Source organism: Bos grunniens, chromosome 7 (assembly GCF_055505025.1).
Source record: "Bos grunniens cultivar Pamir isolate PY7600 chromosome 7, Bosgru_T2T1.0, whole genome shotgun sequence".
Lineage (NCBI taxonomy): Eukaryota > Metazoa > Chordata > Mammalia > Artiodactyla > Bovidae > Bos > Bos grunniens.
The window spans coordinates 34,714,110-34,730,069 of NC_141171.1; the positions used below are offsets into that span (position 1 = coordinate 34,714,110).

The window sequence follows — 15,960 nt, forward strand, 5'->3', positions numbered from 1 at the left end:
CATCTGTTATTCTTGTCTGGAGAATTCCATGGATAGAGGAGCCTGCTGGGTTATAGTCCATGGGGTCACAAAGAGTTGGATGGGACTGAGTGGACTAATACTTTCACATCTCAACTAGCCTGTGTTACACACTGGAACAAAGGCAGACCAGCCAGAAATTTAATCAAATCCAGGAACAAGACAACTAAAGAAGGCCTTGATAATCAGGAACCATATACCCAGCAAAAGGAACTATGCTTCAAAAATGAAGATGAAATATACTCCAATATAAATAAAGCATATAATAAACATTTGCTGAATGAATCAATGACTGCAAAAGGCAATGTGAAACAAGGTGATATAAATGCCCTTCTTTACCCTGAAGCATATTGGATATGAGAAAAACAAAATCTACTGCCTAATAGGCCTCAGGGATTGGTGTCATTAGGAAATAGTGAGGAGTCAATTAATACAAGGTAGTAAGGAAAGAATCCAGAAGTTAAGAATGTGAGGAATTTGGCTGTCCACAGAAGAGGATATATACAAGAAGTTCTTGCTAGGCATGGTAGGACAAGAATGTAAAACTACAGATGTAAGTTGAAACCATGCAAAGCAAATCTTAAGAATCAATGAAAAAACTACAAGTGTTCTGTGACTATTAACAAATTCATCAAAACACTAAAAACTCTTACAGTCAACTATAAATGTATAGGAAAAAGAAAATAGTGAAAATAGTATTTATTTAGTATACTGGTTTTTCCAGTGGTCATGTATGGATGTGAGAGTTGGACTGTGAAGAAAGCTGAGCACTGAAGAATTCATGTTTTTGAACTGTGGTGTTGGAGAAGACTCTTCAGAGTCCCTTGGACTGCAAGGAGATCCAACTAGTCCATCCTAAAGGAGATCAGTCCTGGGTGTTCATTGGAAGGACTGATGCTGAAGCTGAAACTCCAACACTTTGGCCACCTCATGCGAAGAGTTGACTCATTGGAAAAGACCTTGATGCTGGGAGGGATTGGGGGCAGGAAGAGAAGGGGACGACAGAGGATGAGATGGCTGGATGGCATCACTGACTCGAAGGACATGAGTTTGGGTGAACTCTGGGAGTTGGTGATGGACAGGGAGGCCTGGCGTGCTGTGGTTCATGGGGTTGCAAAGAGTTGGACACGACTGAGCAACTGAACTGAACTGCAAAATTAGAATCAGTGAGAATTTATAAAGTGTTTTATTTCTTTGCAAAAAATTTATCAAGAAAGCTTTGAATAGTGCTGGCCTTCTAATTTTATAAAACCCAGAATATAAAGCAAGTATCTTTTCTAATTGTTAGCAAATTGTCAATTCCTTTCTAACTTTGTATCAATATCCAACTTTTTATTGCACTTTCAATGTTGTGAAATATTACCCAGAGTTCTTTTAATGTGAAGGTTTTTTGTTTTTGTTTCTTTCCCCAATTTCAGTACTCTAGGTCATCTCCATCCTTTTGTCAAACTTTCCTCATTTATGTTGATAAGCTGGTCCTCACTAATTTCTCTTGGGTGCATATCTAAAGTCTCTCAAATGACAGAATGTTAAATCCCAGAGTTAGCTATTTTTCTAAAACTTTTTTTATATTTGATTTGAATTTTATTTCCAGTACTCACTTTTCATTTCCAGTTGCACTTGACTTTGTCAGCTAATTTCCTGTTCTGATTAGCCAGTTTTGTAAAACGTCACTTGCATTTATTATGGGAGGTAGGGAGGCAAGACAACTAACTACATGTTTTTCTGTGTATGAAATGAATACTGAATTAAAGGTACAAAATGACCAATCACTAACAGACTTTGAAAGAATTGTTGTGATTGGCACTGATCAAGAGTTGCATGAATTGTTTATACAGTGATTTTTGGACTAAGAGCTAGCAGGAAAGTCTGTACTTTTATGTAATTACTAACATTAAATAAATTGTGGTAACTTTAAACTTGAACAATATTGTTGAGGGATTGATGTTATTTAACTAAAAACTGAAATCTGAGTACATCAGGATAATGCAGGACTACAGCATAGAAAAGGAATTAGAGTTTGGATGGCACTTTGACTTCTGGCAGTCTTGATTCCTTAATCACTACCAAGTACATTACCATTTGGAGAAAGCAAAGGTAAAACCACTCCAGTATTCTTACCTGGAGAGTCCCATGAACAGAGGAACCTAGTTGGCTACAGTCTATGGGGTTGCAAAAGAGTCAGACAAGACTGAGCGACTAACATACACACACACATTACCATTAATGTGGTAGCCAATTTATCTTTTCATCTTCCTATGAATGTTGCGTTGTTTAAAATGCAAAAATCTTAATTTATACAAGAATTGCCTTAAAAAATAGTTGAAATATGCCCAAAATATTTTAGGATATATTCTGTGATAATTTACCCTGATAAAATGAACATTTTCTAAACTTGTGTGGCAAAATATTTGGAAACACCAACAATTACACTTAAACATTTTCATTTCTGTTTAACTATACAAATCATCATTTGGATAACATTTGTATTACCTTGGCAATGAAATAGTCCCAGATACTGAGCTCAGGTGGAATGAACTTCTCTTTAACTAACAGTGTCTCCTGGCTTACTGGTGGTGAGGAAGAGGTCACTGAGGCAGATTCTCTGCAAGACATTTTTGATGGCCTAAAACATTTGTTCTGTTTCTCTCCTTCTTCCACTAGTGAAGAAACTAATAAGAACAAAAAAAGTATTACTAAAATAAGCACAATTTTCATTGTACTGATTTCATCTATTTTTACATGAGACTTAAGGTTAACTACAAATAAGTACATACACAAAACTGAGATTGCTATGATAGTAAGGGAAGTGGAGGAAGTGAGACAAAAATCATCTTGTATAGCCATCTTTGTTTTTATCTCATCTAGTCCCTTACTCTCTGAATGTTCATTTATTGTATATGTAAATTGTATATAGAAGAGGATGTAATATCTTCCTATAAATGAGTCCATAATTTAGCTAAGACCATGACAGAAAAGTATCTACATTTTTTTTTTTTTTTAAGAATTTCATGGGTGGGGGCAGGGAAAACAGTATCATGAGATGTCAATATTAATTAAAGACAATGATTCTAAGATTCTTCAGCAATCACTTGGCCTCTTATCCCCTAAAAAACTACTACTAATTTTTCACTGAAAATATTAAAAAGTTCAAACACCACAACTACTTACTAAACTGATTCAGACTTTCAGAAATGGTTAGAGATAGAATTTTCTTGTCAATGGAATACAAAGAAGAGGAAGAAAATGCAGTTTTTATTGTTTTAACTTCTAAACACTTTAGAGTCAATATTCCCTTATTATTTTACCTTAGAATATTAAGGGCATAAGCAAAGAAAAACAAGTTATACAAATCTTTAATCAAGACTAAGTCACAAGATGCAAATCACCAGTAGAAAATTAAGGATATCCTGGACATAGGCATGGTCTAATAGATAGGTAAACAACTCCATATTAAGGCAAACCAATATTCTTCTTCAATGATTCCAGCAAGAAGTTACTCACCTTCCAAGGAATACAAGTATTTGTGCTGTAATACAATTTTGCTTTATTACTTGAAGCTACTCAGCTTGCATAAATAGCATGCTCATGCATTATATCAAGTTACAGCCAAGCTGACTCTAATAGAATAATTTAGTTATTTCAGAAAAAAATAAAATAAAATGCATAAAATTAGTATACTAAGAGACTGCTAAAAACTGGTGATTATTACATAATCTTTCAAATGACTTTAAAAAGAACCATATCAATATGTAATTTTTTTTCTCTGATCTTATAAACAATTGATAATCAACAATCATGTTTCTAATATATCTGTGGCATACATTTATATACATTCTAAAACTTAAACAATGGTTTTAATCAAATTCTCACTGAGTAAAAAATTTAGAATTTAAAGGTATTTTTAATCTGTCAAAAATTAATGCTGTGTTCCAAGATAAATGTCATTTCACTCCAATATTACCATTCTGCTTATTTTATTTTTAGATTATAAGAAGGCATATGATGTGAACACAGATGTTGAGGGAAAAATAAAACCTATGAGGCTAAATTCATAGTTTTACCAAGTTTGCTATGTCATAAAAATAAGTAGAGTTTTTAAAGCAAAGTTTTGTTTTGTTTTCAGTTTTTTAAAAGGGAGAAAAACATTTCAAAGTATAGTGTGTGAACCCAGGCACATGACATGAAAATGAAATTAACCACACTATGGCGAAATGTTTAAAATTACAGATTCAATTTCAGAAGGAAAAAACTTATCAAACACTTCTGATGAACAAGGAGAACAGTGGGGAAATGGCAAACAGGTTCACAGTACTGAATGATATATTACAGGAAATGCTACAAGTAAGAAGACTTAGTGGCATCTCCTAGGAAACTAGAAATGACTTGAAGCTTGTCATTAGAGTAGATGCACCCACTTTTCCCTCAAACTGCAGCAAGACCTAAGACAATTTTATGGCTTAAATCATGTTGGATTCAAGTAGTTTTGAAGCTCAGGGGCACTACAATAGAGACTATATATAATGCTGCTGGGTGCTTCACCATTTGTTTTTGAAAAAAGCTAGTAATAAAATATCAAGCAATGTGCATGCCACTCTGTGGATGCAAACTGACTGTACTGTTCCATTATTAAGGTAGTAAATGGCTACTTTAATAGTAATAAAAGAAAAATCAGCATTAGGGAGAAATGAAAAGGAATTTGGATATAGACAGAACTTGTGAATTATAAGGGGCATGAAGAAGCTAGAAAGTGGGTTAACAAAAACGGTTATGCATGGGAATTAATAACAATTCTTTCATCTGCAAGTATTATGAAACACAACAAAAATTCTTAAAATATTTTGCTTTGCTTTATAAATGCAATAAAAAGCAAAAGTATGGATTTCTAACTGTTAACAGAAAAAAAAAGTAATTTTTCAAAAACTGCTACTGCTCAACTATCTACTTTAAAAGTTTACCATAATAACAAAATAACTCCATGAACATACACCCAGACCAGTTTTAATTAATTAGAAAAAAGCAAATCCCACATTAACATATGTGGAAATCACAAAGTAAATTAAGTTTGATTAAAAATACTGATTTATGTACAATAACATTTTTGTTAAGAATTCTGACCTGTCAAGCTAGTCTAGTAAAAATCATCTACCATTTTCTCATATTACAAAGCTTAAGTCATATTTAAATTTTATGTCATTAACAGTACATTAACTATATAATAGACTAGTAGAGAGAAAAATAATTTAGTTCATAAGACCATTTTTATAAAGTATACTAGAATCAGAATTTATACCAGAACAAGGAAAATAGTGACTTTTAAAAACTTCACAGTACTAAGTGTATGAAAAAACTTTTTAAAAGATTTTCAAGGGTTATAAGGAAAGTATTTCATCTTCAATATACAATACATTGATATTGAATAGCTGAACAGGTTGTCAGGAAAATGAAATGTTTTAGACTTATCCGTTTTCATTTTGCTATACTTAAACACTAAAAAATAAATATATATATTATTTTTCACTGAATTCAGATCAACTTTTCTAATACATCTTTTTATTCCCTTGGTCAACAATGTATACTGAATATTATCTAATGCAATTACACTCCTGGGACATCATGATTACATTTAATAGTAACTCAAACACACAAGGCTACTTACTTACAACCAAAAATTTATCAAGCTGCTGTGCTGCTTTAGTTGGTGTGCTTTCAGAACAACATAACAATGCCTTCACACACTGAGATTTCAGAACTTTGCCTTACACTGAAAGTCACCGCCGCTTGTCCCTTTGCCAATTTTCTGTTCTCAGATTTTCTCTCTCCAACTCTCAGTTTATCTGCCTCACAGGACTGCTACTTCTAATTACTATTACTGCCTTTGCTATTTACTATCTTCACTTCTTCCCTTTTTTCTGTTTTTCTATTTTTTTCTACCAGCTCCTTTACAAACTAAATCAGCTTTAGAAACAGGATGCCTTGGCTTCATCATTAAATGAGTGTACTCTTTTTCTTGTGGTTAGCAAACTGATTAATCATATCATGCCATGTTTTCTGTAAATGCTCTTTCAGTTACATCCATGACGGATTGTATTCAGAATAGTTTCTGGGTTCTTATCGACAGATAAGCATCACAAAATTTATATGTGGCTATACCCAGCCTCACCACTGAGTAAACCATATGTTTTAAGCATCCTGTATTATTTGGACACCATGTCCCAATCCAAGAGGTTAAATATATAGATGCAGATAATTTTTTTCCCTTTGATTATTTAGGATTTGATAAGTGGTGAGATAAGAGTTTTTTACATGGTATTTGCAACTAAAAACAGCTAAATCTGAGTGGTTAAACAAAGAACAACCTGGACTTCGAGTAAAGCTGTTTATGTATCTGTGCTCAGAAATGTTCTAGAATTGTTAAAATTGAGACTTGCTGACTGGTTAGTAAGAATGTATTTTTAATTTTTCATAAGTGTGTGGACATTCTATTTCAAGAATTTATCCCCTTTATAACATTTTACATTAACACGATCACAGTTTTCACTTTCAGTAAGCCTATAAACTGTACTCCCTCTTAGACTTTGAAAGTTCTTTAAATGAATTCAAATATCTGAAGTCAAGTATATATTCCAATGGGAATTTCATGTTAGTCTTTTCTATTTTCATCCATATAAAAATTAAGCACTGGAAATTACTCCTTAAAAAATTCAAAGGAGATGTTATAGAAATTAAAATATCATTTAAAATTTGAAAGCCAAAATTATCACATATGGGCTAATAAATCACAAAAATAAAACAAAGGCAGAAAACATCATGAAGTTTTTTTTCAGGTCAAAAAGCTTGTTTCAATCTTTAAATAAATTATATAGTTTTAACACCAGAAAGTTTAGAAAAGATAATAGAACTGTTTAAAATATTTACTTTACATGGTATTATGAACACTTAGAAATCCAAAATCTCTAATGGCCAGAATCATGATATGCAAACATAAAGCAGCCTTATTTGAAATGTTTTTCCAGTCACTTCAAGCCATAGTCTGATTTACCACGATTAGCACTGACATTTCTTTATTTCTACCCATTTAAAAATACATTAAAGTCTAAGGAATAGAAAACATTAAAATGAAGAACTAAAGCAAAATAAAACAAGCAGGGATGGTTTTCTAAAATGCTAATCATTATTTTAAATCAAAAATATGACTTGATTAATGGAAAATTTTCAATTTTCTAAGTGCCAAACAAAATAAAATCGGCCCACTGTATCCCGACCCTTCCAAAACAACACAAAGCAAGCTGAACTGTAAAAGCCTATTTCTAAAGCTAATATCTTGCCTGCAAGACTGGGAGGGCTATGAGAACTGATGGTTGAAAGAGCTTTGGAAAAGCCCACACACTCCATGGAGAATACCACTACCTGGTGTGGGCTAGGCATAGCAAAGTACCTTCCTGCCAAAAAAAGAAGAGAGAATCTGTATTTGGGATAGAACAAAAACCAGTGTTACAGTATTTTTCAAAACAAATTAAAATTTCAATAGTAAACGATTTTAAATTACATTAGATAGTTCTAATCACTGGTGTACCAGTATCTTAAAGTTTAATAATTACACCAGAAACTTCATACTGTATGTTTTCCATAAAACTATTTATTCATGCTCTAAGAAAATGGTTTGTAACATAACTTCCTATGAATAAATTAAAATGTAATTACATTTAACAAAGTTATCATTCAGATGAATAAAGTGGTAGCCTTCAAAAATAAAATAAAACAGATTAAAAACTAACCAGGTAAAGCTTTTGAGTGTGCCTGTTCTTTGCTGGGAAAACGCGCACCTCCACCAAATACAGCAGACCACATTTTTTCATTTAGAGGGTGGGCTACAATCCGAAATAGTTCATTACTAGAATGTGTTGCCAAGCCATGGATGAACAGACTAAGATACACTGCTGTGAGAATCTCGCAAAGCAAGATCGTAAGTCCTGACTGGGCTTCCTCCCCAGAAGAATTCAAAAGTTGAACTAGAGAAGTTATTCCTAGGAGAAAGAACAAATATAGCTACCATTAGCTACCACTAACAATAAATTTAATAAATAAAAAAATAACTACAATTCCTAATTTTTGAAAAAATGTTATAGCATCAGGATAAAAATATTTTCTTCCACAGTTTCATAGACCACTAGAGGTTACTGCAGTTAATGCCCAAGTGTTGAGCTATCTGTTCAATTTACACAGACACTGGAAATAACAATGTTTTTCTATTACAACAAAAGCAAAAGTATAAAACGCGATATGACAAAACATTTGAGTTATTTTAGTATTATGATAAAGGAAAAACTAATGTTATATAACTGGATAATTTATAGTAAATGATGAATAATGAATTGGAATCAATTCTAACAATACTTAACAATGATTATCACACAACAAAACCAAACCAAACCTATTTTTTCCTCATCTGATTAAGTTCAATAAAGCTAAGAAAAAACTTGGGTGTATATATATATATATACACATATATATATATAACTTTTTATACCTGGCCATTGAGCTGGTGATGTATTGGGAGTTATGGCTTCATCTAAGCTTCCTGTTTTTAAGGAATGTCGATGGGGAAGCAGTACTGTCTGATACACCATTCCAGTAAACTGATTTGTTTGAAATGAACTGAGAGAAAAAAAATTTAAATAATAACTATCTATAGTGACCTCCAATTGCAATAAAACAATAATAACAAAGAATGACCTAAAATGAATTTCACATTTAATATTTCTATGTTTGAGATCTAACATTTAGAGTAACTTAAATACAAGCTTGTGTGTATTAGTTATACTGCTTTACATACATCTAAGTACTATATTGTATACTCTAGTACTATAATAAAACAAAGTGTCCTTTAAATTTTCTAAATTAAAACAGATATGATAGCTTTTAAATATATTTACTGAAAGTCATAAAATACATACAAATGAGAAAACTATTATTGACCACAAATAGGAAGCTTATATATCACAAAGGTATATAATTTATATATCAATAACAAAGTTGAAAACAAAGTCAGTTTAGGTTCAGTTTGACATTTAACGGCTAGTCTACCCTATGTCAGGGTAGGCTGTGTCAGGTACATGCACCAGATAGCACACGTTTAATGAGAAACATGGAAGAATGAATTAGTGTCTGGAAAATGAAGACAGGATTTCTTCTGAAATGAAGCAAAAATAAAAGAAATAAATAGATCATTTAAGAGGAAACCTAAAAGAAAAAAGGGATCCACAAGTTCCAATATCTGTCTCATAAAAGGAAAGAGAAGAGAGAAGATAAAATACTTAAAGAAATAGAATTAGAGAATTGCAAAGAAAGATATAACCCCATAGTGTCAAACAATATGTTTCAAAAGCCCAGAAAAACTACAGTGAAACCTTAGGACATAAAGAAGAAAATCATAAACATCAAGGACAGTGTAAAATTTTTCTTAGTTCCAAGCCAGTCACTCCCTCCTCTGTGTTCCCTGAACTTTTTACTATCTATCATGTCTATCATGATCAGTGATAGAGTACATATCATTTAAGTATGATGTCATACTACATATCATTTGTAAGTTTATATGTTTGTCTCTAACTAGCATGACCTTAAGGAAGATCTTATTCCAGTGATATCACAATGTCTAGCATTAGGCAGTGATCAATAAAAGGCAGTTAAATAATTGTAAAGAGTTTAACGTGAGATGCATTTGCCATAAAGACAAATGCTAAAACTTCAAAGATGAGAAAAAATGACTCAACATTTCTCCATATGCTTTTTGCACTAGCTAAAGTAGACTGCTGTATACATATTCCTAAAGCAAGAGCACACAAATTCTCAAACCTCAGCAGTTACTACAAACATTCTTAAATTTCACAAGAAGATATTTACCTGTAATTATGACCACCACAAAGGCACTGATAGATACAAGCAGAAAGTGAGGCTGCTAACGTATGCATTACATATACCTGGGGGGAACAAAAACACAAAATTAATTAATAACTTTTAAAAACCGAACCTTTTTCAAGGCCTAATATAATTAGCATTTTTAAAAAAGATGAAAAAACTATTTTGCCCTAATAAACTATTTCCTTTTTTTCCTTAATACTCATTTCTGTCTGGAGATGTCTCACTACAAATACACACACAGACACAAATAAAACCTGAGGCCTCTGGCAGAAATTATAAAATACACAATGGCTACCTAATTTCTATTTTAAGGGCAAATGAGAACAGATGTTAGCTATTCAGCAGAGCAATGAGCCATGTGTTAAAAGCAAGCCCTCTAAGACTCAACCTGTTCCCTCCTCAACCAAAACATAAAGCCCTGCCTGATAATGACAGTTCACTTATGAATTATTCAAGTTACTACAGAAAACAATTTGAAGAGAGTGAAACTTTTGAGAAAGGGAAAGGTATGAAAGATAGCAACTGAAGGAAAATGCTTGTATTAAGGAAGACAGAGCTCTAAACATGGCATGACAAGAGAACTAACAGAAGTAGATCTGAGGATGAAGGAGAAGCTTAATCTAGGTAAGAAAGTAGACTATTCAGAAAACCAGGTTCCTGATCTAATTATCAAGTATGATACTCTCTTGTGCAGATTAAAATCTAATTGCTATTTTTCCTTCAATTATCAATAGACATGTGACATGAATTAAAGTCAAGGATAGCATCATATAAACAAAGACAGCAAAGACCACATATGGGAGACTGCAAAAATAATATTTCTAGCTTCTCTAACGAAAAGGCAGAGTCTGTCTCTCCACTTAATGAGTTTGGGCTTACTTGTGACTTGGTCTGTGCAAGAGGACACAGAAAAAGTGACATGTTATTTCTGAACCTAGTTCTCTAAAAGCCTTGCAAATTTTACTCTGGCTCTTTAAACCCCTGAAACCACTATATGAAATAACCCAGGTGAAATGGTTAACTTTACGTGTCCACCTGACTGGGCCAAGGGGTGCGTAGACATTAGGTCAAATGTTATTCTAGGTTTGTCTGTTAGGGTGATTTTGGATGAGATTAACATTTGAATTGGTAGTCTGTGAGTGGGCCTTACCCAATCAATTGAAGTACCTGAATAGAACAAAAAGGCTGAGTATGAGGAAACTTCTGCTTGGCTGCACTGAGCTGGGACACTGATGGTCTTCTACTTTCAGACAAGAACTGAAACAATGGCTCTTCTTGCATCTCAGGCTTGCTGGTATTTGGACTGAAACTAACACTGTCAGTTACCCTGGCTCTCAGGCCTTTGGACTCAGACTGGAACTACATGATCTGTTCTCCTGGGTCTCCAGCATGCCGACAGAAGATCTTGAGACTTCTCAGCCTCCATAATGAAGTGAGTCAATTGCTTAAAATAAGCCTCTTTCTATAAATACACACTCACACTCCCTTTCAATTCTATTTCTTTAGAGAACACAGTCTAATACTCTAAGCATGCCTACTGGTAGCTGAGACACATCTCAGAGTCTCTGGTCATCCTAACGTCTCCTGACAGTCTTGCAGATGGCCCACCAACCACCAGAAAGTAAATAAGGCCATCTTAGGTCATCCAGTGGAGAAGGCAATGGCACCCCACTCCAATACTCTTGCCTGGAAAATCCCATGGATGGAGGAGCCTGGTGGGCTGCAGTCCATAGGGTCGCAAAGAGTCAGACACAACTGAGTGATTTCCCTTTCACTTTTCACTTTCACGCATTGGAGAAGGAAATGGCAACCCACTCCAGTGTTCTTGCCTGGAGAATCCCAGGGACGGGGGAGCCTGGTGAGCTGCTGTCTATGGGGTCATGCAGAGTCGGACACGACTGAAGTGACTTAGCAGCATCAGCTCATCCAGAATCTAATCAACATGTTTGCTGACCAAAGACAAATGAGGTATCCAGCTATCAATCCAGCTAGCCCAAACTAGAAGAACTGATGAACCAATCCATAGAATCATGAGCAAAATAAATCAGAGCTATTTTTAGCTATTAATACTAATGTTTCAGGGTGGTTTTTAAGCAGCAGAAGCTGATACATCAGGGATATGTTTATTATTAAAGTTAAATATGGAATGACATTTGCTTAAAATTAGCATAATCTGAGGAAAATTAAATTCCTAATTCTATAATATGCAATGTGGGCATTTATTCTACTGGGCAGTACAAGAAATAAAGTGGCAAAATTAATTTACAAGGGTTAGGTTATCCAGGAGGGTAAAACTGTAAGAGAGGCTACCATTAAACAAGAAGAAAATGGAAACAGAATATCACAGCTTGTGAGGTAGGGGAGAATCAGATGACAGACTGTGAGAAAAAAAAAAGATACTTACATACTAGTTCTTTAACACAGTATTGTTTCTGTCTCTAAAAAACAATCAGCGTTTGTTGTTTTTTTTTTTTGGCTAAGTGTACACTAGAGAATTACTCATAAAAGCATACATACATACTATGATTCTTACCTAAATGAAATGGTTAAATAAGATAAAATTAAAGTAAAAAAATGAAGTACCCTTTGGGTAAATGATACAGGTAAAATGAGCCTGACCTACAGTCAAGTTTTCTTTGATCAAAATCAATACAAACTTGGCTACATAACAATCACTAAGCACAGGATGATGTTTAAATCATTTATAAAAAGCCTTAACACTTACCTCTTAGCTTTATGACAGTATATAGTTTAATTAAATGTTTGAAACCAAACATACTTACTTTATTGCTCTGGATATCAGGATGGGGTGGTGAATCAAAGTTAATTATGGCATGTAGAATATCATGTGTTAGATTACTAAGGTGCAACAATGGATTGGCAACAACTGTTTTGGCACTGGCTGTACGAGCAAAGAGGAGAGGTACTGAGGTCTGTTCTGAAAGAGGACTAGGAAATATTGGTTCTGCTGTTTCCTTAAAAACAAAGGGAAAAAAGGTTAATCAACTATTTATAGTTATAATCCATTACTTAAGTAAGTCAGGGGTCTCTTTGAAAAGCTTCAGAACGATTAAAAATTAAAAGCAAAACAAACTTTTTCAGAGTTAGAAGAGACCTGAGGTGGTCAACCTTCCACTGATTATAATGAATAATGATGGGATAATATTCTCTTATTATCACCTCACAAAGCCTTCATATAAGACTGTTTAATATGAACTAAGCAGACCTTAGGGTCTGACAAGAAACTGTCCTTAAGCTACAATACATTCACAGCTCTAGAAATTCACAATATGAAGTGCAACAAAAAGTAGCCTTCCTTAAAGTAACCATAATTAGGACAATCAACAATTTGAATATTTAAAAACTAAAAAAAGCAATCTCAAAAACTGTTTTTCATAAAAGTACTATTTGGACTGGTTATCATGTAAGTTACATACCTGCTGAGATTCTTGTAAAAGCAAAATCAATTCCATTCTCACAGATGCAAGACCCCCACCATGGGATCCATGAAGTATGCAGTAACTAAGAAACATCCTCAAGAGAGACTGGTATTTCAAAAGCCACTGTCTTTTTTCCTGAAAATTTTCTCTCAGTTGTTTCACTTTTGTTTGATGAAGCAAATCTTCAGCATCCTCATTTAGTTCAACTGCATCTTCATTTTCACCAAATGCAGACTGTACTTCCTCAGGATGTGAACAATAGTCACAAGTTCTCTGAAGGGCTATCACCTCTTTTTCAAGCCAGTGGTATAGCTGATATCGCAGTTTTCCACCATCTATTTCATAGCCAGTAGATAAAGTACGAAGTTCTACTGTGAGAATCTTTAAACAGGCTCTAAATTTTAACTGAACTGCAATTACATCTTCTGATGGATTTAAAATGTCATTTTCATCTAATGCGCTGAGAGATTCTGTGTAATTAGAACTTGTTTCATCCATTTTTTCCCCAATTTTACCCTCTAAAGGTTTTAGTTCTTTCATTGAAAGTGGGACATCCTCATTTTCTTCATCGTTATCACTGTCCCATTTTAATTCTAAAGAATCATCCTGAAATGCAATACTTGGTTGGCTCCAGTCAAAAGAAAGAGTGGAGTTTGATTGCTTCTCTGAGGAACCCTCTGAAGAAGATCCAAAACCATTCATTAGTGATTTTGACCAATCAATTGCTGAAGACTTATCTTCCCTTGCATCCAATTTTAATGGAGAAGAAGGAGAACAGTCTTTACTAGTATCCAAAAAACTAGATATTCTACAAAAAGGTTTTGTTTTCTTGATGACTTTTGGCATCTTTGATAACACCTCCAAAGCCAGCATAGGGCAGCCAGCTTTTAAATGAGCACTGGCAGTAGTAAAAAATAATCTTCTTTCACTTAAATTAATTGTTCCTGCTAGTCCACTTTTTCCTGTTAAACTCATGTGTGTGGAAAATGCATCAGATGATCCAAAATGACGTCTCAGCAAAAGAGGATGTGTTCTTAGGTAATTGTAGAAATTAAAAACTGCAGGATTGCAGGCTGACATCATGACTTGATCTGAAAGTAAATTCATTTCATGAGCCAAGAAAAATTCTTCAAGAGTTTTTGAAGAAGTTTTGTGTGGCTCCTTTTCTCTATCATGACACCAGTATCCACCTGGTCTTATGAGAAAAATTTAGAAGACCACACTAATACATAGCATTGAATAGACAAGAACACATTTGTAATGAAAGTATTCTAACACAGTAGGAAAACAAAGGTTTGCTGATTTCACATCTCTTCAAGTAATAATCTGAGATATTTTAAAACATAGTTCTTTTTCCCCTCCTTTCCTGGATACAACTTCTCAGTCAGTCTGCTTTGCTAGATCTTCCTCACCTTCTCTGCTTTGAAATGCTGAGTGTCCAAGAGTTCAGCATTTGACTTCTTCTCTATCTACATTCCCTGGTTGAACACCTACAGCCCCATGGCTTTAAATACTACCTCTATGTGATAACCTGTACATCTCTAGTTCTAGTCCCAACTCCAACCTGTGAATCTAGAACACTGTATCCGAAGGCCTACATTGTATTTCCACTTACATGTACATAATCTTGCCTCAAGGCCGTTTTATTTACTGTGCCCTTGGCCTAAAAATCACTCTTTACTCATATATCTGCATTGGCTGATTACTCACTCATTTCAATTAGATTTGATGTCAAAGGTCACCTTATCTGAGAAGCCTTTTCTATCTAAAGCAACACTCCCTAAGATCTGCTCTAGCCTTCCCACTATCATTTACCCACTGCTCAAACTAAAAACCCAGGAGTTAAACTTGACTCTCATTCCCTTCAAATTCCATATCCAATTCAGTCCTATCTAGTCAACATTAAAATTACAGTCCAAATCCAACCACTTTTCTTTCACTGTATATCACTATTTTCTTCAAAACATTTATATTCAATGAATTTGAATTTTATAATTCAATGAATTATATGAATTTATATTCATAGATGTTGATAACATCTATGTTCAATACACTGATTTAATAAAAACAGAAAATCCAAAGCCCTTGGTTTTCAAAGGATTTAACTTTCTGGGAGGGCAGGAGGCGGATAATAAACTGTATACATAACTCTGTGTCCCCAACTAAACCATAAAGTCTTGGATGATTTATGTCTTCAATTTGCTTTTGCATTATCCTTAGTATCCAACAGTGTGTTCTGAACCTGGTAAACTCTTAATAATTAAGATCTTAGAAGTGTTGCTTACCATCATCCTTTGTGACAGGCTGCTTTATTAATGTTTCCAGAGCACTACTATAATCTTCTAAAATCCAATATGCCATACTTCGAAGGAAAGGATCATAATGCATATTTATATTCAACATATTGAGTTCACTGACAGGAGAATCAATTCCCAAAATTTTTTTACGTAAAATAGATTTATATGTTGCAGATGTATCAAATTCAGACTCATAGAGTCTTGCTATTACAAGAGCCAACTGAATGTCATTCAGTTTCTCAAGACATACCTTCAAAAAGAAGAAATATTGTTTATAAATAAGG

At 33.8% G+C, this 15,960-nt stretch overlaps 1 protein-coding gene across 10 annotated transcripts in view; it reads right to left on the bottom strand.

The window, feature by feature from the left end:
- Positions 1-15,960, bottom strand: part of DMXL1 (Dmx like 1) — a 125,914-nt gene that overhangs the window by 49,980 nt on the left and 59,974 nt on the right. For 6 of the 10 annotated variants that reach the window (XM_086410745.1, XM_086410744.1, XM_086410743.1 and 3 more), the window contains 8 exons: positions 15,665-15,926; positions 13,377-14,470; positions 12,723-12,914; positions 9,922-9,998; positions 8,549-8,676; positions 7,797-8,045; positions 7,347-7,460; positions 2,512-2,690 (listed from right to left, as the gene is read on the bottom strand). In XM_086410745.1, the coding sequence (XP_086266871.1) occupies positions 2,512-2,690; positions 7,347-7,460; positions 7,797-8,045; positions 8,549-8,676; positions 9,922-9,998; positions 12,723-12,914; positions 13,377-14,470; positions 15,665-15,926 (2,295 nt within the window). The remainder of the gene's footprint in view (positions 1-2,511; positions 2,691-7,346; positions 7,461-7,796; positions 8,046-8,548; positions 8,677-9,921; positions 9,999-12,722; positions 12,915-13,376; positions 14,471-15,664; positions 15,927-15,960) is intronic. The other 4 variants (XM_086410751.1, XM_086410749.1, XM_086410748.1 and 1 more) reach the window with 1 other exon arrangement.